The sequence below is a fragment of the Podarcis vaucheri genome, assembly GCF_965113315.1.
Source record: "Podarcis vaucheri genome assembly, chromosome: 5".
NCBI lineage: Eukaryota > Metazoa > Chordata > Lepidosauria > Squamata > Lacertidae > Podarcis > Podarcis vaucheri.
This window is the reverse complement of record NC_138763.1, coordinates 48,840,397-48,863,803: the sequence shown is the minus strand read 5'-3', so window position 1 is coordinate 48,863,803 and position 23,407 is coordinate 48,840,397. Positions and strand designations below refer to the sequence as shown.

General features: G+C 41.7%; 1 protein-coding gene across 7 annotated transcripts in view; it reads left to right on the top strand.

Moving 5' to 3' along the window:
- The window catches only part of SORCS1 (sortilin related VPS10 domain containing receptor 1), a 384,134-nt gene that overhangs the window by 320,457 nt on the left and 40,270 nt on the right, over window positions 1–23,407 (top strand). For all 7 annotated transcript variants that reach the window (XM_082225237.1, XM_082225235.1, XM_082225232.1 and 4 more), the window contains exons 14-19: window positions 298–405; window positions 1,225–1,342; window positions 2,629–2,759; window positions 11,803–11,916; window positions 12,715–12,886; window positions 18,793–18,979. In XM_082225237.1, coding sequence (XP_082081363.1) covers window positions 298–405; window positions 1,225–1,342; window positions 2,629–2,759; window positions 11,803–11,916; window positions 12,715–12,886; window positions 18,793–18,979 — 830 coding nt within the window. The remainder of the gene's footprint in view (window positions 1–297; window positions 406–1,224; window positions 1,343–2,628; window positions 2,760–11,802; window positions 11,917–12,714; window positions 12,887–18,792; window positions 18,980–23,407) is intronic.

Below are 23,407 nucleotides of genomic sequence, written 5' to 3'. Positions count from 1 at the left end.
TGGCATTCAGTATATGACGTAAAATCAATGCCCGTCCCATGGGAAATCCTATGTTCATCTTTCTCCACTGTTAGTGCTTTGATATTTAAGACACTTACACGGCAGGGAACCATATTTTGTGGAACTTTGCAGTTCCTAAAATCTGTTTGCGATAAGCTGTCTTGTATAATGTAGCTCAAGTTCTTGAATCTGAGTCATTTTTGCCATGTACAGCAAATAGGTGGTTCCTTTTCTTTACATCTTCTTAAACAGTGTTTTCCCCCCAAAAAAGTTGTTTTCCATTTGTGTTTTCATTAGGTTAAGTTTCGATGAAGGAAGGTCCTGGAGCAAATACAGCTTCACATCCATCCCACTTTTTGTTGATGGTGTTTTGGGAGAACCTGGAGAAGAGACTTTGATAATGACGTAAGCAGAGAATCCATAGTGAATATATATAAAAGCTAATAATCAGATGAGATATCATTTCTAACCTTTGAAGGCAAGGGAAAGACTCTTCATTGCTACATTTAAAATGATCCCAAGAATGTTGTACATTTTTGTTAATTATATCGTAAGTTATGTCACATTTCTTACATTTCATAAAAATACACAAGTTTTTTGGTAGTGCTTTGGGCATTTTACTTACATTATAATTAATTAGTTTAACTGAAGGCAGGCATTGAACCGATTGTAAAACATGCAGTTGGTAGACAAACTTAGTTGGAAGCGCTTCACTTGCTTTATTTCAAAATAATTTGCTTCTAAGTATATCTTTAATATTGCTGTTTGAATTGCCACTTGCCTCATGAGTCATGTGCATCAATCCACTAACAGCTGTTTCATATGTCATACATGCATCAGTGATGAGTACTGAAGAAAATATTTTGAATAAATCCCTATTGCATTTTTAATTTGCAATTTTTCTTTTCTATTATAAATTTATAACACATGGTGAAAAACACACTATTTTGACACCACACATGTGCAAACACTGATCTTGGCAAGTTGGGAAGAACGAAGGACATTTGGAGTTTTGAGAAGCTAGAAACTACTCACTGGTATTGCTCCACAAACATATTGCCACACTTACTTCATTGTTATGTGATAGAGTTTTGCATTTAGTTCAGCTATCTGGGCTACTATAAATTCACTACAGGTTGATTCAAAGATACTAAATATGGATAAAGGTATGCTCTTACTCAAATGATTACGTTTTCTGGTAACAGTTCAGTATGTTTTATGCAGAGTTTTTGGGCACTTCAGCCATCGCTCTGAATGGCAGCTGGTGAAGGTGGATTACAAGTCAATCTTCGACCGACGGTGTGCTGAGGACGACTACCGTCCCTGGCAGCTTCACAGCCAGGTAAAAAAGTGTGCGTCATTATAATCTGTGACCAAAGATACAAAGTTCTGTTCACCCTGATTTATTTGCCTGGCCTCCTGTAGGGATCTGATATATGCAAATTCCAGCTGTGGTAATAGGGCACTTACAGTAGAAGGTGGACCTTGGGCTTGCCGATCAAAGGGTCACGGTTTGAATCCCCACAACGGAGTGAGCTCCCGCTGTTCTGTCCCAGCTCCTGCCAACCTAGCAGTTCAAAAGTACACCAGTGCAAATAGATAAATAGGTACCACTGCAACAGGAAGGTAAACAACGTTTTTGTGCACTCTGGTTTCCATCATGGTTTAGTAATGCTGGCCACATGACCCGGAAAGCTGCCTGTGGACAAACAGCAGCTCCCTCGGCCTGAAAGTGAGATGAGCACAGCAACTCCATACTGTAGTCGCCTTTGACTGAACTTAACCCTCCAGGGGTCCTTTACCTTTTTTACCAACAGGTTTATGTTTATCTGCATTCACACACACGCACACACACTTCTTTGCCCGAGTGTTTTTGATTTCTTCAGCTGGAGTCTTTGTAGTGTTAAGGAATGAGTGGCCAATTGTGAAAGTGGAAGAAGACATAAAACCACTAGCTATTTCTAATTTGGTAAACAAAGAGCCTCAAATGGGAGGGTGGGTGTGTTTGTGTTGGTATCCATCTATCATCTATCTATCTATCATCTATTTATCATCTATCTATCTATCTATCTAATCTATCTATCATCTATCATCTATCTATCTATCTATCTATCTATCTATCTATCTCTCTCTCTCTCTCTATCTATCTATCTACCTATCTATCATCTATCTATCTATCATCATCTCTCTCTCATCTATCTATCTATATCTATATCTATCTATCTATCATCTATCTATCTATCTATCTATCTATCTATCTATCATCTATCATCTATCTACATCTATCTATCTATCTATCATCTATCATCTATCTATCACCTATCTGTAGGGATACACCTCACCATTATGAGGGAGTGTGAAGTGGAATTCTATGTCATGCTAATAAAATCATTTCACTCGCACAAGCATTTCCTCTTGCCAGATCAAACACTCTCCCCTTTCCTCCCCTTCTGCCCTGCTCTGGGAGTTCTCCCAACCCTGAACCTCCCCCAGAGCCTATTGGGAGTGAAGGGTGCATTGGGAGAGGAGAGGAGCAAAGCCCTGTTGTGGAAGCAGGACTTGTTGTTTTGGCTCTAAACCACACAGCTATTTGATTGAATCCATCCTATTGTTTTTCTCTCACCTCAGGGAGAAGCATGCATCATGGGAGCAAAAAGGATCTACAGGAAGCGTAAGTCAGAAAAGAAATGTATGCAGGGCAAGTACGCTGGAGCCATGGCATCTGAACCATGTGTCTGCACAGAGGCAGACTTTGATTGGTGAGTACCGCTTTCAGCATTTTAGCAAGGCTATAGTTTATATGGTCCTGATAATGAACACAATGTTGACAAGGGAATTGGAGACTAGGAATGCCTGAGGAATTTGATTTCAGTGAATCCAGATGTGAACTGACTTGATCCCACTTCCCAGTCTATTCAAATGAGGAAGTAATTATTCTTGTATTTCAAATTTTGTGATATAATTCTAGGCTGAAAAATGCATTAAAATGCATTTGTATTGTGTGATGAAATACATATTTAAATATAAATTAGAGTGTTGATTTCCCTGCAGCTTTTGTGTTTTTTTAAAAAATAAATAAATGCACAAATCATTCCAGACAAGCCTTTTCCAAAAGTTTGCTGGAAAATATGTAGAAGGGGATTTCTTTTCTTCCTCTAAATCATGAATTTTCCACACCAGCAGTCACAATCACCATATTTTTCCCCTCTTTTGCAAGTGGTTAAAACCCTTCTTACTACCACCTTTTAGCACTCAGTCTGGGAGAAAAATTTAGCAGGAGCTGAGAAAAGAGAAGTGAGAAATACTAAAAAGTATTTTGTATAAGATTTGAGGAGAGGAAATTGGAGGACACCCAGGGCCCCAGGGAGTTGGCACTTATATTCCTTTCCATCACTTGAATGCCAGGGAGGGACAGTTTAGCACCCTGTTGATATTTTGCTTTTTGTATCCTGGTTTATATGAATTGCTCCTGCACTCAGCTATAATGCTATTTAACTGCATATAAATTTTTTTAATTGCAATATTTTATTTCATAAAGTGTGTTCTTGTCAAAAATGTATGCACTTTTTATTTTGTCTGTGACTGCTGAACATAGTGCAGAAGGTAATTTATTGTTTTAAGTATTGACATTTAACTAGTAGTGGGACAAGATTTTAAAACACAGATATAGGCAATGGGTACTAATCCAAACATTTCATTCTACTATGGCAAAGAGGATCAGACTTTGTCTGAGGTGTGCAAGTAAAATGCCCTTCTCTTGTGAAAAAGGACAATAATGAGTAGTGCATTTCATTACCTTTAGAATTTCACAGCAGGGAGCAGATTAAGATTACAATCCTAACTCCATTTACCTGAGAGTAAGGCTCATTGAATTCAGTGGGACTTACTTTCAAGCAGACATGTTTAGGATTGCAATCTTGGTGCATACAGGCTGCCTCTATGAATCATTTTGTGCAAATTAACAAACAATACGTCAGAAACAAAAAAACAATGAGGCACCTGTCAGGACAATAGCAATTATATATCAATGGATATGTAAATTACATACATTGCAAAGCAGTTTTCATGCCTAGTTATGTATAATGTGCACATGTTGTTGTCGTTTAAAAAACAAACTTGCTGTAGAGAATTAAGTTGAAAATCATTCATAGCAAAGAATCTGTGCCATGCAGGGGGTTGAATGGGTGAGTGGAAGAAAAAAAATGATGGATAATTCATTTCCAATGGATGCCTCCAGCATCAATATTGTTTTTGTGGGGTGTTTTACCAATATGTAGATACACATTTGTGTATCAGGAGAACAGTATGAAAAGAGAATTGTGCATACTTATCACATCAAGGTTCCCTTTCTGCACTATTGTGTCATGGGGCTGATGGAGAAACATTCAATTTTAATCAGAAACTTCCTAATTTGCACTTCTTGTACTGTGTTGGGGGCCACCCAAAGTGTCTGGGGCAACCCAGTTAGATAGACGGCATATAAACAATAAAATTCTTATTCTTATTAAAACAATGCATGATCTGAAATGTAATTATCTTTCAAAATCTGCAGTTTCTGAATCTTGTGATGCAGTTCTCCAGACAACATATGCAAAAATGTATATATTAGGGGAAAGTCTGTATAACAATGAGGAACTTATTTTTAAAAATTCCAAATTGCCACAGAAATGTGAAGAATTGAATCTAAGGATGGAAAAATGAAACAAAGCCTATCTGATAGATAGATTGATCCATCCCTAATGATACCTGATTCTTAATACAAATTTTACTAATCTTATGTTCTCAGATGCAGAGCATGAGCTAACTCGCATCAAATTATGTTTTCCATAGTTCAGGGTATTGTAGAAACAGCACTGGTGTCAGACATCCATTTATTTTTATGTCTTTCCAAAGTAAATTTTATGCTTTCCACATTTAATTATTCAAGCACCTACTACTTTTTTGTTGTTGTTGTTGGGCTGGGCATGAAAAATCTGTATTTACCCCAAAATAATGATTTAAAATAAACTAAAAAATAAACACTTACTTTGTAACTACAGCTTGAAACTATTTCACCAGAAAGGTTTGAAAAAAAACAATGCATGTTTCTAGAAACAGAAAGTAATGTATTGTCAAAATGATCTTTGGAAGAATGAGTGAGTTACAAAACGGGAAAGGAGTCAGCTTAGCAGAGAGATTACATTTGCATGCATTGCCTGCTTCTCACTACCAGGGGGCAATAGTGTTTCAGAAATGATTATCACAATGAAAATTGTGTACAGTACTTGGTCCTAAGGACAATATTACCTAGCAACTGCCTAGAAGCCAAATTGTATTTATTTAGGTAGTAAATGGATTATGGGGTGACACATATGTTATTAAAGCATTTATTTACCAGGTTTCCCAGCATTTTACTGCAGCATGCAAAGTATCACTCCAGCTGCAGATTTTATTTTTTATTCTGTATGAAAATGAATCTCGACATGTTTTTTAAAAATGGATCATTTCGTTTTTGTGCTAGGTTGGCTGTAACAGTGACCTCCATTACTTGTTTAATGCCCTAACTTGCTTTGCTAAAGCACCATGAGTCAGAAAAAGCTTATCTTTATGTGAGGATAGTAAAAGGTAAAGGGACCCCTGACCATTAGGTCCAGTCGTGGCCGACTCTGGGGTTGCGGCGCTCATCTCGCTTTACTGGCATACAGCTTCCGGGTCATGTGGCCAGCATGACTAAGCCGCTTCTGGAGAACCAGAGCAGCACATGGAAACACTGTTTACTTTCCCACCAGAGCAGTACCTATTGATCTACTTGCACTTTGTCATGCTTTCGAACTGCTAGGTTGGCAGGACCAGGGACCGAGCAATGGGAGCTCACCCCGTCGCAGGGATTCGAACCGCCGACCTTCTGATCGGCAAGTCCTAGGCTCTGTGGTTTAACCCACAGTGCCACCCACGTCCCTATGTGAGGATAAAAGACTTCATAATCAGAACAGACCTCATGGTGTGTCAAGGAGGCTTCTGTACCCAAAGTTATAGCCCTGCTTCAATAATTACATGTTTGATATGCCCCCTTTCCTCCACCATGTAGATGATGGAGTAAGTGTTGGGACCACCACATAAATTCCTGAAGGTGCAGAATTCCCCCCCCCCCCATTTTTGCTCCCCAGTTTGAGGAAGACAGATTCCACACATGGGACCTCTCTGGACTAGGGGGCATTCACATGTAAACCTTGCAGTTCACATGACCACCATGGAAGGAACATAAGGTATACTACTCACCTACCAAATGAATGCTGCAGGCAACGTAAAAGAAGAGTTTGCTGGATTAGGCCAATGACCTCCCTAGGCCAGCATCCTGTTCTCACAGTGACCAACCAGATGCCTATGGGAAGACCACAGGCAGAACCTGAGCACAACAACATTCCTCACCCCACACAGTTTTCAGCAACTGGTATTCTTCTGTCAAAACTCAGATATCAACATGGAGGATAGGATACACCTCCTAAAATGGTGGCACTGATCCAAAGATTAACTGAATTATTATTTGAATCTTCTTATCCAAGTCAGTGATATTCTACATATAATCATGCACACACATAGACCTTACCTGGTCTCCCTCACACCTCCCCGTGAGTTTTTAAACCTGAAAAAAACCATAAGTGTTAAACCTCAGTGTAAACCTTGAGTGTATCTGAAGAAGTGTGCATGCACACGAAAGCTCATACCAAGAACTAACTTAGTTGGTCTTTAAGGTGCTACTGGAAGGAATTTTTTTATGTTAAACCTCAGTGCATGGAAAAGCTACTGGAGCAATCGTTACAGTATGGGTAACTATTACGGTCGTGTGAAAGTAATAACGTAACATGCAGCACAATCTTTGTCTGCTCAGAAGCATGTACCATTGAATTCAGTGAGGCTTATTCCAAGGTAAAGTGGGTTTCATAATTGCAGCCTTAGGTGTCAGGCTGTCAGGGAACATGTCAAATACCAGTTTCAAACACCAGATGTCTGGCTGTAATGCTATTGATCTTAGTGCACTCCCATTTTCAGATTTAAGTAGCGGGGTTCATCCTTTGTCCCAATTGATGCTGATGCTTGTTGATTGCAAGGCAGCCTGTTGTGTCTGCAGTTAGGCAGCAATTTGTTGTTATCATCAGAGTTCTGTGTGCATCAGAGAGAAGACAAGAAATTCATTAGATTACAGGTCTGCAAGGTGAAAGAGCGATGCTAATGCCTCTCTAGTGAGATGCAAAGGAGTTGCTTCTGTCATTTCTCAGCATATTTCTCTCTCTGTGTGTAGGTAGGTGAATGAATGGATGGATGTATAGGCAGGCAGGCAGGGAGTTGCCAAAACCAAAAAATGTTGCAATCAAAAGTCAGCATCTGTTTGCTTACTGCAGAGAGCTAGTTTTGTGGTAGAAACATACAAATGTATCTTAAATGGAAGTTAAAGTTGTTGCTGTTGTTTCACTACTTGTCCTTCAATTTAAAATCACAAGCTGGGCTATAGCACTTAAAACACAATGCTAAAAGCCCTGTTCCGTACCCAATAAGCATGGGACGCCTTTGCCTGGCAGCACAGGGGCCCATAGATTGCAGCAAAATGCTGGGCAAGATTTTTGCTTAGTATCTTCTCTGTGTGATGCGCTCATAGGAAAAAGCTGTCCTTGTTGCAGAGGGGAAGGGAAGCCTATACAGTGGTACCTCGGGTTACATACGCTTCAGGTTACAGACTCCGCTAACCCAGAAATAGTACCTCGGGTTAAGAACTTTGCTTCAGGATGAGAACAGAAATCGTGCAGCCGCGGCGCAGCAGCAGCAGGAGGCCCCATTAGCTTAAGTGGTGCTTCAGGTTAAGAACAGTTTCAGGTTAAGAACGGACCTCCAGAACGAATTAAGTACTTAACCTGAGGTACCACTATATAAGGCTGCTTCCCCTGGAGCTCACAGTCATTTTGGTATGAGAACTTCCTTCCTGCCCACCTTCGGGTTAGAGCCTTCAGTGAGCAATTTTGGATTGCTGGTTGACAGGACTGGAAATGATTTTTTTCTTTCTCAACCCGATTAGCACTTCGTTGGCATTTTTCTCACCTTTCCCTTCCTTTGTTAGGTGGAAGAGCGTTGTTTGTATGAGGGCAAAAATGGCATTGGGCAGGATCAACCTAGCCTGGGGGGGGGCATAAGGGGTCTGAGAATTCAGTATCTGCCTGCTTGGAATCAGTGGCGAAGCTGCATGGGGGTGGAGAGCAGGCGGGGGCGTGACTGGCGCCCCCTGGGGGGCATGACATGTGCCTTGGGGGGAGTGGGGCAGCACCCGCAGAGGTGTGGTGCGCGTTCTGGAGGCGTGATGTGCTGCCTGTGGGGTGTAGCATAGTGCTGCCGGGGGTGGTCCATTCCCTCCACACTCCCGTTCCTCTGCCAGTGCTTGGAATCTGCATCTGGTCCCCCAGTAAGACCTTGCTTGCTTGGTTTGCACCACGGTAAGGTTCAACACTGGCTGACTCCTGTCATACGGGTTTGGAGCGATCCAAACCCAGCAGATCCATTCCATCAACATGGGACTTGTGGAATGATGAACTGATCCTGGGACCCAATGCCATGCCAACCCTTGCCCTGTCTACTGCTATCAATCAAGGTTTGGCCTGATTGTATCCCATCACCGTTGTACAGTCTGCTTATTTTGCTGCTCTCATGGGCCACATAATGCACCTGCCTGGGCACAGTTTCAAACAACTTACAATCTCAGAATTAAGGTGGAACCTAAAAATATACATCTCAGGTGTCAAAAGTCGGGGTAAGGAGGTGCCACATATGGGCATTAATCACCAATAGATTAAAGGCTGGGAAAGGGAGCACAGAACTAGACAGGCATGAAAACCTCCTAATTAAATTATAACTAGTGATTGATATAGTAAGACTTAAACAATTACATTCCGACAGATGTGGTCAACTATGCATTAAGAACAGGTCAGAGTATAATGTTTTCATGAACTCAATGTGAACTGGACATTCTAGGGTGATGAGGGAATGTCTTAGTATTAGAACGGTTTGTGCAGCATCATGTGCAGAAGCAAAGCTTCCCATCATGCCACAGTCATGTGCAGAAGCAAAGCTTCCCTTCATGCCACAGTCATGTGCAGAAGCAAAGCTTCCCTTCATATAACAAGCAAGGATGCATGCAATCTCTCAGTTCCAAGAGATTGCTTCCATGCTCAAGTTTACTTTGAGTCTACAGGCCTCTTCTTCTAGTGCTTGCTCTAAAGGAACTTTGGGGAGTTTCCAGACAGGCTTCTCATTGGGCATTCATGCCGATACATTCACACAAGCCTTACACAGAGGTTGTACAATGTTACCTGTTTAGTGAACATTCATTGTGACATCTACAAGTGGAGATTACACAACATTGCCAGCTAGTGGTTGTTATCCTGCACTTTCCAAATTTTTAATCAGACATTTTGCACTTACGAAAGGGATAAGATAGTTGTGCTGCAAAGTTTGGGATGCCAACCAAATTTTGTGTGAATAAACAATCTCTCTGGAAGTGCCCTTGCACCACTATTAAGCAACAAAGGGGGGGGGGGGGAGGTGGAGAAAGCATCCAAATAAGAGCATGTCCATACAAACATACATACAAATGAAGTGGCCCTGACAATAACGATAGAGATTTGAAGGGGTCCAATTGCCTCAACAAAGGGATATAGCCCATATCCATCAGTTCAGTATATTATGGAGGTGTGGAGTTATATAGCATAGTAATCTATAGTATATTGGCACATTATATTGAATTGCATGTTTATACAGATTCATTATTGATAAATCATAGACTCTGAATATGAGGTCTGAATCATGATTTCATTGACAGAGTTCAGTCCTGGAATATATGAAGATATGCATCTCTGAGTATATGCAGAGTGTTTTTCTGTCACCTACATCCAGCTCTCAAAACATCTTAACTAAGGCAGGACTCCCAAGGCAATTCAAAGGACAGCTTGAGCCCTGCTTCTGCTCTTTTCAAAATTAAGCACTTGTGTCATCCATATCCAGCACTGAGAGATATCATCTAGGATTCCTTGCCTAGAAGAAAGGGTGCATGTAGCATAAAAACTCAAACTGATTAAATCAGGCTTTGAACACGTATTCTCTTTTCTGCATATTTTGCTGCTCTGCCTTTCACTTGATTATTGAACATGCTGTGAGAGTGCAGCGTTACAGCTTTTTAATTATATTGATACATGAGACCTCAGCAATACAAGCATTTCAGTGTGTTGACAATCAGATTACAGAGGAAAGAAACCTCATTTATAAATAAATGAAAATGAGTTTTATCACTTGTGGAATGATAATTTCAATAGCCTTTACGCTGTCTCTCCACTTAGGATGCTTATAAAATTATTTTGCATCCTTTGCGTAACCAAGGATCTGTTTGCAAAACAATTAACCAGTGTTTAGCATGCTTGCAAAAAGACTCAGGAACGTTATACATATGAAAGAGTGAAGTGAAAATGTTGGCTCAATTCCATTGCCAAAAAGAACGGATGGGGTCAGGGCTTTTTTTCCAGTTGGAACTCACAGGAGCTGAATTCTGGCACCTCTAAGGTAGGTGCCATTGCCATTCTAAAAGAATGAGGGGGCTGTTCATTGTGAATTACAGAACCTCTTTTTCTAGAAAAATAGCACTGGACAGGGCTGACCAACAAGCGCTAACTGCATCATCCCTTCTCTACCTCTGTACCTTTTCTTGTGCAGTCTTAGCGGAAGTTCAGCCTTCATTCTCCCCTCCCTTTGCATATAACTTGTTTTCAAAGGAAATTGAGCAATTCCTGGGACAACACTCAGCTCAGTTGTGGACCACACATTTTGCACCCAAAAGGTCCCACATTCACCCTCTGACATCTCCAGCAAAAGGATCTCAGATATCAAATCTGGGGGGCAATCTTAGAAACTAGTGGGGAGTCAGAATAGCCAATCTACTGAACTAGATTGACCAATGGTGAGATCTGATATAAGGCAGCTTCATTTCCTCTGGCCATAGTTATCCTCTAGATAACTTCCAACATCACACAACAACCCAAAGAAGTGAAGGCGACAAAATGCATGGGGAGTCTGGTACATATTCGCTGTGCTTTGACCTACCCATCCACTGGGTACTAAAGAGTAGTTTCTGCTAAAATTATGATACTGAAATGAATGGTCATGATCCAAAATCAACCAGGCTCAAATGTTGTATAGTTACTGACAGAGCCATACCTATGCTTCCTTGTGCCCTTGGCAAGGAGCTATATCAGCACCCTCACCCACCCCACGTGTGCCCTTGGCAAGGAGATGTATTGGTGCCTCTGAAGCCGGGAGAGACCAGAAACCCAAAAAGTTTGCACTTTTTTCACCTTTCATGCTCTTCCAGTGTCTTTCTCCATTGCTGCTCTCCTCCACCTCTCCTCCTCCTCCTCTGTTGGTCCATCTGTCTGAGCATGCAAACAGATGGAGGGGGGGGGCTCCTAGCCACTCCAAGCCAGAGTGGGGAGGTATGGTTTTTGAGCCATTGGTAGGAGCCAATCTGACCAACCTATGTATGCCGATGATGACTGATTGAGGCAAATGCAGACAAGAAGCCCACAGCTGCACAACACCACCCTCAAGTTGTAGACAGGTGTATGTATACTTGTGTGAAACGGATATATGTGCAGAAGACAAAGTAAGCTTCCAGGGCTGTGTTTATGTGAATGTGGTATACCTCTCTGCAGGCTTCACTATAACATGATCTCTCAGAATTATGTGCTTCTGATTCACATATCACTGAAACAGTCTCTCCTTCATTCAAACCAGTGACTATGGATTTGAGCGTCACAGCAATGGCCAGTGCTTGCCTGCATTTTGGTACAACCCATCCTCCTTGTCAAAAGACTGCAGTATTGGTCAGAGTTATCTCAACAGCACTGGGTGAGTTGTTTTCAGATCAGACTTACCAGAATCTAGTTGTTAATATTATTTGTGAATGGTTGTTAAGCTTTCCTCATGCTGTTCATCAGGTCTATTGCAGAGCAAGGCTTCAAATGCGGAGGGGCTTGCCAAGGGATTCTAAGACAGTCTAGCTACCAGTGATGCATATGACCCAGCCTTCCCTGCTGTGCCAGTCTGGAGCTGGCACAAAGAAAGTCATATTTATCCTTCCTCTCTGGCTGACATCAGTGCCAGAGCTTTGGAAATGGTGGCATCTCTGCTTCTCCATTTATCCTCATTTTGTGTTAGATTGTGTAAACACTATACCTTTAAAGCACATGAAAAGCAAACATACACCCCTCAAAGACTTATGGGCACAGTAGTTTTTTTACGAGTTGCTGTCAATTTTAGCTCTGTGAGAGGTAAACTACAATGCCCATAGCTCTTTGAGGGAGAGAATCAGCTTTGAAACTGTTTTTAAGTGTGCACGCAACCTATGCTGTTTTGTGATAAAATTCCTTATTATCAATTGCTGTCAGATTAACATTTAGCATCATTAATGGTCTTATTTATTTTGGCTACTTTATTATATCTGTGTGTTCTTAATTTGTTGTGAATGGCTATGAGACTTTTTCTGTAAGAAGTGATGAAATAATAACAGTTGCTGTTATTGTTATGATTTGCTTAAACTAATTGGGATATTGTGGTGGTGGTCTTGAAAAAGAGTAAATAGTCTTAAGCAAGCATCTTGCAGTGGTCCTTCCTTACACTGTTGTGTCTGCTTCCCACTTTCAACAGGTATAGGAAGGTTGTATCTAATAACTGCACAGATGGTGTGCGTGAACAGTACACAGCCAAGCCTCAGCAGTGTCCTGGCAAAGCCCCACGAGGACTCCGAGTTGTCACTTCAGATGGCACATTGACATCAGAACAAGGGCACAATGTTACCTTCATGGTGCAGCTGGAGGAGGTATGTTGTCTTTCACACATTTCCCACTGGGGCTTTTGAGTCTGAATCGTTTAGAAGAAAATGGATAGAAGTGAACAAAATTAATTGGCCAGTGGGATTTAACTGATTAATGGCTTGATAAATATGAGCTGTGTATCTGGGCTACAATAAGCAGGGCTTCGTTAACTTCTGTAACCTTTGCTCACTTCCACTTTTGCCCTTCCCAATTCCTTGAAGGGTAGACCCAAAAGTGAAGTTACCTGGGCAAATATTGCCAAGCAAATGGCAAAGCCAGCATTTAGAGGATATGGAAAATTTACATTTCTGAAACAATGCGTTCTGTCAACTACCATTTGTTACTTAAATGAGGCATGGAGGACACCCAGTCTTGCTTAAGAAGTGCTAATTGTGGATTAGTTTCCATGTTGAAACATACAGTTTTATTCTTCTTGAATCCCACAACTTAGTGACTTGAAAAGTCAACACCTACTGGTGAAAAGACAACCAAGGGATAATAAAGACCGTGACATCCGTTCTATCAACCATTGAACTCAACATTATCAAATGCATGTACTCATAGGATAGTTTTATGCTAGGTGCATTTGCAAGATAGTAATGTGTGCATTCGCAAGGAGTTAAGATGGGGCATTCACTCTGCAGAAATCTAGAGAAAACCTCACCCATCAGTTCCCATCTTTATACATGTTTAAGAAATAGATGCTACAAAACTGACTGCAGCATCTGAATCGAAGCAATTTACACAATATAAGATAGCATATAAGTATAGAGGTATATTTGTGTTAAGACATGGAAAGTTTTTTGCTACCAAATTTGGCTCAAGACATGTGTGTCTGTGTGTGTGTGAGAGAGAGAGAGACGGAGAGAGAAAAAAATTAAAATTCCTATGCTATAGGTGTCTTAAAAACCATCTCTGCACTGGACTATGGGCTGAAAAATTTGAGTTACGGTAATCTGCATAAAGACCAGAAAAAGCAAATGCTTGAGAATTACATTCTGGAAGACATCCGAGGAGAAACAACAACTGCCTGTTGCAAAACCTGCTTTAAAATATGCTTTAAACATCTGCAAGGATAAAGAGATAACAAGTCATTGCTTAACTGAAAGCTTCCAATTAAATGTCAAGCTTGGGACTAGATTTAAAAACATTTTGATTACATCTCATTGTTTAACATTTTGATTTACATGTAAGGCCCAGCACTTCATAGAAAAAAATCATGCTTGCAGCCACTTGGGTGAGACTGAAATTGATTGTTTGAAGGTGTTGTCCTCATTAAGATGATTAAAATTAGCAGTATCATCTCCTCCCACATTGAAACTCCATGCATGACTTACATGTAATCAAGTTATAATCATATTCTGTAAATGGGCCAGGCTGCTACTTTTGAATCCATAGGTGTAAAGAATCTCAGAGGCTGTGAGAAGAATTCAGGTATAAAATGCAGCTAATTATTTAACACCTTGCTTGTTTATATAGCCATGGGTTAGGCATGTGCATCAGCTCTTTGTATACCCTGAATTACAAGGTGCATTGGGGTAATTCGAGGAAGGTTCTCATTTTACCTCATTAGATTGTTCTATTACCAAGATGCCTTGAGGTGTATCACTTCATTTTCAAGTGACTCTGTTTGGACCCAACTAAGGAAGCCCCGCAGAGCTCAAGAGGGAAGGTGATGGAGAGTTGGGGGAGAGGATCTCTTATTCTGATGGATGGGGCTAGCTTTTAATCATAGAGAATTATTTCCTCGGCGCACTCCAATCACGTTGAGTTGATGGAAGGGTTGGAAACTGCTTAGAATCATAGAATCACAGAATTGGAGAGATAAAATGAACCCCAGGGTCATCTAGTCCAACTCTGCAATACAGGAATCTCAACTAAAGCATCCAAGACAGATGGCCGTTCAACCTCTGCTTAAATACTTCCAATGAAGGATAGTCCACCACCTCCCAAGGGAGTCCAGTCTACTGTCAAGTAGCTCTTACTATCATAAAGTTTTTCCTGATGTTTAGTTGGAATCTCCTTTCTTGTAACTTGACGTCATTGGTTCGGGTCCTACCCTCTGGAGCACAAGAAAACAAGCTGACTCCATCTTCCATGTGACAACCCTTAGATACTTGAAGATAGCTATCATGGCTCCTCTCAGTCTCCTCTTTTTCGAGGCCAAACATACACAACTTCTTCAACCATTCCTCATAAGGCTTTATTTCAGGACCCTTGATCGTTTTTGTCTCCCTTCTCTGCACACATTCTAGTTTGTCAATATCCTTCTTAAATTGTGGTTTTCAGAATGGGACACACTATTCCAGGTGAGGTCTGACTATGGCAGAATAGAGTGGGACTATTACATCCCTTAAGGGACGCGGGTGGCACTGTGGTCTAAACCACTAAGCATCTTGGGCTTGCCGATCAGAAGGTCAGCAGTTTGAATCCCCACGATGGGGTGAGCTCCTGTTGCTCAGTCCCAACTGCTGCCAACCTAGCAGTTCGAAAGCACACACACACAAAAGTGCAAGTAGATAAATAGGTACTGCTCCAGCGGGAAGGTAAACAGCATTTCCGTGCACTGCTCTGGTTTCGGTGTTCCGTTGCACCAGAAGCGGCTTAGTCAAGCTGGCCACATGACCCGGAAAAACTGTCTGAGGACAAACGCCGACTCCCTCGGCCTGTAAAGTGAGATGAGTGCTGCAATCCCAGAGTCGTCTGCTACTGGACTTAACTGTCAGGGGTCCTTTACCTTTATTACTTCCCTTGATCTGGATGCTGTGCTTGTTGAAGCAGCTCTCTCATAGAGAGAGCACAGAACAATTCAGAAACAGATCATTTTTTTAAAAAGAAATATGCACGGATACAAGCAGCAGCAGGTAGCAGAACAGTACAGGCAGGACTGTGTTGCTGACCTGGCTTCCCAATGCTTCGTAATGCTGGTTACTGAGAGAGAGAGAGGGCAAAGCAGCAGGGAGCTTGGTGCAGTGCAGCCACAACAGCAAGAACATCAGATTGTGCCCACTCCATGAAAAGCCCCCCTTCAACTTGCCCCTCTCTGGATTACTTGCACTGCAGCAATCCAGGGTTTCAGACAGCAGTATTTCCACCAGGCAGAAGATGCCGAGGGATGAACTTGGGGCTTTTTGCACACAAAGCATGTGCTTTTCAGTATAAATTATTTGGAGAATATTTGATAAATATTCAGGTACTCGGAGAATGTTTGAGCACTATTGGATGCCATAGAGGACCATCTTAAAGAGACTTTGGGGAAGAAATGATTAAGATACACTTAGAATCACAGCTTTGATGCATTGATGTAAAACCTGTGGGAGAAATGTGTTCCCTTTACTGCCTACCTTATTATCTGAGCTCAGCAGAGTCACAAAACTATTCAGTCTAGCACTACATTTGTCACTGTGATGAATGAAGGGGGGGGGGAATGACAGATACAGATCAGTCTTTTGTAATTTCATGTACTGTAGAAATCCTCATTATGGGTGTCAGTTACACATACCTAGCGATATTCTATATTTACTGAGTTGCTCTTGTGCAGCTTTCTACACCCTACACTGTAATTTCCTGGACACCCTACACTGTGATTTAGTCAAACACCTGATTACAGAAGTGTTCTCAAGCCATTTGGACTTATGCTTTATGTTTGGACTGTGGTATAAGCACATCATGCAGAAATGCACTTCCTATGTATATAATACTGTGAAAGATGTTCTGACCAATTTATGGGATGCAGGGGGGAAAGACCTGTGGGAAGCAACACAGGAACCTAGGAAAGTACGTTATACCAAGTCAGACTATTGTTTCATCTAGTTCCATATGATTTGACTCTTAGCTGGTTGCCAAGGGTTTCAAGCAGGACTCTGTCCCACTATCTGGAAACAGCAGGTATTGAACCTGGAACCTCTCTTGTATGTAAATCAAGCGCTATACCACTGAACAACAACCTGTCCCCTATGCTGTGGAACTATGAAGTCAACTTTCAACACACTTAGAAATGTTAAGTTTTGGGTGTCTCTTTTTGCCCCTCTTCTTGTTTTTCTTCGTTGGCACAGAAAATATCTGTCCTGCTGGTCACACTATTGTATAAAAGCTGCTTGCCCTGAAATACTGAAATTCTTAAATGCCAGCTTTTGAAACATGGCCTTTTAGAAATGTGTTAAATCCTGAACTACAGGTTGTGTATTTAGTTCAGGGACAGGTGGGAGGCATTTTCAGTTCAAAGGATTAAATAATTTTAACAGGAATGAACTGGAAAAAGCAAGGAAATTCATCTTGTGAAAGAGGCACTGGAAGAGTGGCAGCTGTAGGTCTCCTCTAATTAGACTGGAAGGAGGCACCTTTCTCAGCAGGAAGCCATGATGTGAATCAGAAGTCCACGTCCTGCTGAGCTCCAAAGTGATTTTCTGCTCCTCGGACAGCTGTAGACTCAGCATATTCTTTGGCCCACCAAAATTTATTAAAAGGGATTAAAAAGAAGAAGACATATTAGAAGCGACTCAGTATCTTTTTCTAAGTCCTTTTTATATTATGCCAAGGCTGCTATAACCATGTACACTTTGTGCTGGGAGTAAGTTTCAGTGAACCCTGTGATGCCTACATCCAGTGCTTTTTTTCTAAAAAAAAAAATGTTTAGGGGGACTCTCATTTTGACTTAAGAAAATCACCATTTTATAGTTCAAATCAGGAAAACTAAATACAGTAAATGGACAAAAGTACAAAGATTTACAAAATGTTTAGGGGTATGTATGTATGTATGTATGTATGTATGTATGCATGTATGCAGAAGCGGACTTTCTTTTTCACTGCTGATATCAGCAGTGCAAGAAAAGTTCTTGCTTGTCTGGAGTTGATGCCAGGTGTTTTCTTGAAGGGTGTGAGGGACATAGACAGCAAGCCTGTGCACACTTACCTTGGAATAAGCACAATTGAACACAGTGGGACTTAACTTCCAAATTAAACACGTATGGGTTTATGCCACATGAGATTAAGTTGGGATGTAATAATGGTTTTCCATTATTTAAAATGGCATTATGAACAAACATTTCTCTCACAGATATACACACATATACATTAACATATATGTACACCCAGTCACTTTGTTGTAAAATTCCTAAATGGGATTTTGCATCTTTAGGGTTCTGACTTTTGTGGCATACACAATTTGGACCAGATTCAAGCAGTCCTGTCATTCTGAGCAGTGGCGTAGCGTGGGGGGTGCAGGGGGGCCCGGCCACACCGGGCGCAACATCTGGGGGTTAGGGTTAGGGGGCGCAAATTACTTGCCTTGCCCCGGGTGCTGACAACCCACGCTACGCCACTGATTCTGAGATCCATTCTTGAGATATGACTGCATTGCAGAATGTCATCCAGATACTGCAATCCACTAGGAATTTTAGGCAGAGTAGCATTAATTGTTTCTGTGATTCACCAAAACTCAATTATAGCGGTGTGCCAAAACAGCTGCCTCCAATCTGCTATCCCATTCGCAGGCGGAAAATTGGGAGCAGCAATTTTGGGAGTCATAATTTGACTCATGTTGTGAACCCCTGAAATGTTTTGGGGAGCAGAGAACAATTGTGTCAGGACTGGCAGTTTCTACTTTTGTGTTCTAATTCACTGATTTTGGCAGGGGCTCTTAAACAGAAAGAAGACAAGAAGCCCCCTCCCCAGAATAACTTTGCCTACCCCAAAACAATTTCATTCTTCTCCTTTAGTTTTGCCTCAGTGGTTTTGTCAAAATGCCCCCCCAACTAATTTTTGCTGAACCAGACGTAAGATTTTGACTGATCCCTATAAATGTAGATTCTTACTTGTACGCCTGAATACCTTTCAAGATGGCAAATATTCAAATTGCCCTGGATTCCATATCTATTTTATACTAATTATCCTCCCTACCTCTCTAATTTAGGGTGACATTCAAAGATCAATAATCCGTGTGGATTTTGGAGACGGCAGTGCTGTGTCGTACGCCAATCTCAGCTCAACAGAAGATGGGATCAAGCACGTCTACCAGAATGTGGGGATTTTCCGAGTAACAGCGCAGGTGGAAAACAGCCTGGGGGCAGACAGTGCTGTCATGTACTTGCATGTAAATTGTATGTTATTACATTGGTATATGAAATATTTTAAAGATTCTTTCTTTCTTTCTTTCTTTCTTTCTTTCTTTCTTTCTTTCTTTCTTTCTTATACGTTTGTACTATGAAACCTGCTAAGAGGAGGAGTAGTTCACTTTTATATTAACATTTATTCTTTGGGAAGATGGAAGTGAAAGAGAAATGGGTACCAAAAAAATTCAGCAGGACATCTTAATACTGTGAGGAAATGGCCTCTCAAAATTCCCCACCCTATCCATGAGTAAAGTAACCGAAGACATAATTTCACTGAATTTCTCCAAGGAGGATGAAAATTCTCCACCTTTTTATCCAGGCTGGGGCTCACAGTTGTCAGTAGCACAACGTTCCTCAGATTGCCATTTGTTTTTTGTTGCTGCTGCAAGAACTGGCAATAGCAACTGTGTTAGCAGCATGACCGCCATTTTGCCTCTTCCACAGTGCCCCAGACCTAGTATGATTCTTTAGTATAGCAGGAGGAGAGATGGCAACCACTTTGTGCTGTGCTTTCTCAATTTTGATTCCTCATGAAAAATTGGAAAGATTTGTTTATTAATGTATTTATAGCCTGCTTCAGGCCTGGCACCAAACAGTGGGGGTTGCTGTCCTCTGGGACTGGTGGGTGAAGGAAAGGGTATGTAACATCAAGTGGAGCCAAAGCTAAGATCACAGTAGACAGGTCACACTTGAGAGCCAGTGTAGTGTAGTGGTTAACAGCAGTGGACTCGTAATCTGGTGAACCGGGTTCGCTTCCCTGCTCCTCCACATGCAGCTGCTGGGTGACCTTGGGCTAGTCACACTTCTCTGAAGTCTCTCAGCCTCACTCACCTCACAGAGTGTTTGTTGTGGGGGAGGAAGGGAAAGGAGATTGTTAGCCACTTTGAGACTCCTTCAGATGGTGATAAAGCAGGATATCAAATCTGAACTCTTCTCTTCTTCTTAACACTGAGGAGCAGTTGATGCATGCAGACAGACCCACACAGAGAGTAGGGGAGGGAGAAGGAGCAAAGGTAGGGTCTGGCGGAGGTGGATGTGTGTGGAGAAGTTGACTGGCTGAAGGGTGGGGAGGAATAGTAAGGTTAGGGGCTGATAGGAAATAGAGTTTGATGGAACAATAGTGGAAGCTTGGGAGGAAGATGAAATAATGAGGTTAGATTGGGGGCAGAGAGAGCAATGTTCTAGACACTGGAAAGAGGCAAAATGAGAGGCACCAGTGTGAGTGCTGTCCATAATCAGGACCTGCAGGACATAGCCGACTTTCCATGATAAGCACACGGTTGTCAGGAGTAGTTATCTCTTCCATTTTGTTTTCAGTCACTCTCCCCATGACAGCCATTTTGTGTTTTGCCATGGCACCTCCATGGCAGCCATTTTGTGACGGCTAACCCCCCAGCACTCTCTCAAAATTCAAAAGCTGCCCACTAGCCTAAAAAGGTGGGCAACCCCTGGTCTACTTGAAAGCAGGTCCCACCCAGTTCAGTGGTACTTCTTTATTATTAGTGTGTAGAAGATTGCAGCCTTAGAAAGGAAAAAGGAATGGGAAAGGTAAAAGAAGGAATTGGCTTAGCGGCTGAAAGGTGCAACAAGACTTTTGATAAGTGGGAATTGCCCTAGGCAACAAAGTCCCTTTGGGCTGTATTCTAGTGAGCACAGGGAAGCCTTGCTGCAGAGGTGCCAACTTGTGAGGGAAATGGGGAGGGCAGGAAGTTGAGCAAATGCCACCCTCAATTTACATCAGGATGTTGAAGGAGCCAAGAACATGGTGGCAACATGGATTCAGTGGCCAGTGGCTCCTCATCGCCCTCCTCCTCCTGCCACTGCCACTGGCTGGGGGCTTCTCCCCCCCTTCCCCTCCATGGCAGGAGGAGGAGGAGCCACTGAAGCCACAGCATGCTCAGCTCCACGCTGGGCCCTGATTTTGGGGAGTTGCTGCCCCTGCCCTGTTCACATAGTCAGTTTGCTCTCAGAGGATGGGATTTACAGAGTGTGCAAACAGGCCTTTGTTTATACTGGCCCATGAAAGAACTATAACATAATACAAAGCTTTAGTTTGAAGCTGTTGAAAATACCTAAGCTGATATATGCAGTGCTTTTTTCTTTCTTTCTTAAAATATGTTTGGGGTACTCTCATTTTGACGCAAGAAAGCCACCATTTTATAGTTCAAATCGGGGGAAATAAATACAGTAAATGGACAAAAGTACGAAGATTCACAAAATGTTTAGGGGTGTGCGTATCCCTGCGTCCCCCCCAAAAAAGCACTGTTTTTAAATGCAAAAGGTAAGATTTTATATAAAGAGCAAGCAGCCCATTGAACCTTGATACAAAATTTACAAAGTTCTGTTGGCCAATCTTTACTTAAACAAATTATTTATTTATTTATATGTGAGTTTGTATTTATTTATATAAAGCAGTTCTCAGCATTATGCCACAAAAGCTAAACAAGGATACAGAAATGATTAAGATCAATATTTAAATACCAGCAACCAAAATAACCAAAATCAATATGAAAGAAATGAAATTGCCTTCTTAGCCTCTTATCTCTTCCCATCTTTATGAAAATGCCAGCGGGGTGGGGAGGCCAGGCCTTCTTTGTTTGTAAAGGTCACTGCAAACACACTTGAGTGCTGGTAATATCTCCAGAGAGGCTGGGGGGGGGGGGTCTCTGATAACACAGGGCCATGCAATCTGCTACAATTTGACAGAAGATGATTCCGCAGGGGCCCATCTTCACTGTGCACTACTTTGTTTGCAAGCTAATGAGGCCACTTGATGGAGCAGCTATTTGCCTATGCAGGCCACAAGCTACAAAGGAAAAGTCGTTGTCTGGGTCATTCCTCTCTGGGAATGGGTTTCCCCACCACATAATTTGATCAACACAGTGTACAGCATTAGAATAGAATGCAAAAAAGTTACTGAGGCTCTCAGCAGGATCACAAGCGGCATAGCTTTTCATATTTTCCTCAGTGTTTCTAGAATCAAATTACTCAGCAGACTGAGTAATTGTGGCTCCCAGCAGTCTAAGGCAAGCAGGTACAGAGAATGGTGATATTCAGTTATAGCAGGGGTCTGCAACCCGCGGCTCCGGAGCCGCATGTGGCTCTTTTACATCTTTGCTGCGGCTCCGGGGCAGATACTAGTGAGGGGAGGAGGCGCATTGTGTGCCCCGACACTCCTCACTGTGGCGGGCACTGTACTGGCTGTGACGTCGCATGGGGGCGGTGCGTGTGTTAGTCACACACCGTCCCGACGTCACCTTCCCGCCCGCTGTCAGATCGTGGCTCCGGAGATATATTTGTTTTAAATGTCGCAATGGTTTTGCGGCTCCCAGTTGTTGTTTTTTCTTCGGAAACGGGTCCAAGTGGCTCTTTTTGTCTTAAAGGTTGCAGACCCCTGAGTTATAGGGTAGAGAGGGCTAGTCTGTCCCTAGTGCTCATGAAAGCTGATTCACATGATCAGTTGCATATGCTTTAAAGGTCAAGAAAGGGCAGTGTCTCTCTGGTTTTAAACTTTATACTTATGGTTAGAATGCTAAACATATATGTTTTTTAAAAATATCATGAAAACAAAGGATTATAACAAATAAAATAAACGAATAGTTGCAAGCTGGTGTTCTAATACAAAATTAGTCCAGAAGAATCTACTAAATAAACAAACGAGGAGCATTGTAAATGTAGAGAGACTTTCTGTAAAACCATAACAAGAATGCAGAAGAAATTTGATTTAGTTTGCATTTGAAATCTATCCAATTCCCACTGTGAGAACTGAAACACAGCCATCCTTCAAAATTTGCACTTATCACAATTCTGTGATGCAGTTCTCGAGCCTAGCAATGTTTACAAAAATGCATATATTACAGAAAAATCTGCATAAATGTGAAGCCATTAGTGAAACTAACATAAACATGTATTATATTAGTGAAAATTACTTGCAACAATGTATCCATTAATCAAAATTGTATATGAAACTGTGTCTGCCATCTGTGAGCAGAAATTCACACTAAAAAGCTGGTGGATTTTCATGAGGATTCTTCTCATTATTTTAAACCACACAAATTGCCTGCAAAATGAGGAGAAATGAATTTAAGACTAGAAAAATGAGAAACAGAGAGAACCAAAATGGATTGGTGCTTCTATTTATAACCGTTGCTCATAGACATTAGAGCACATAGGAAGCTGCCTTATACTGGGTCTTTGTAGTAATATTATTATTGTTATTAATTTATTTATTCCCCGCTCATCCGGCTGGGTTTCCCCAGCCACTCTAGGCAGCTCCCAACAGATTAAAAACAGAATAAAACATCAAACATTAAAAGCTTCCCTAAACAGGGCTGCCTTCGGATGTCAGATAGTTGTTTATTTCCTTGACATCTGATGGGAGGGTGCCACCACTGAGAAGGCCCTCTGCCTGGTAAG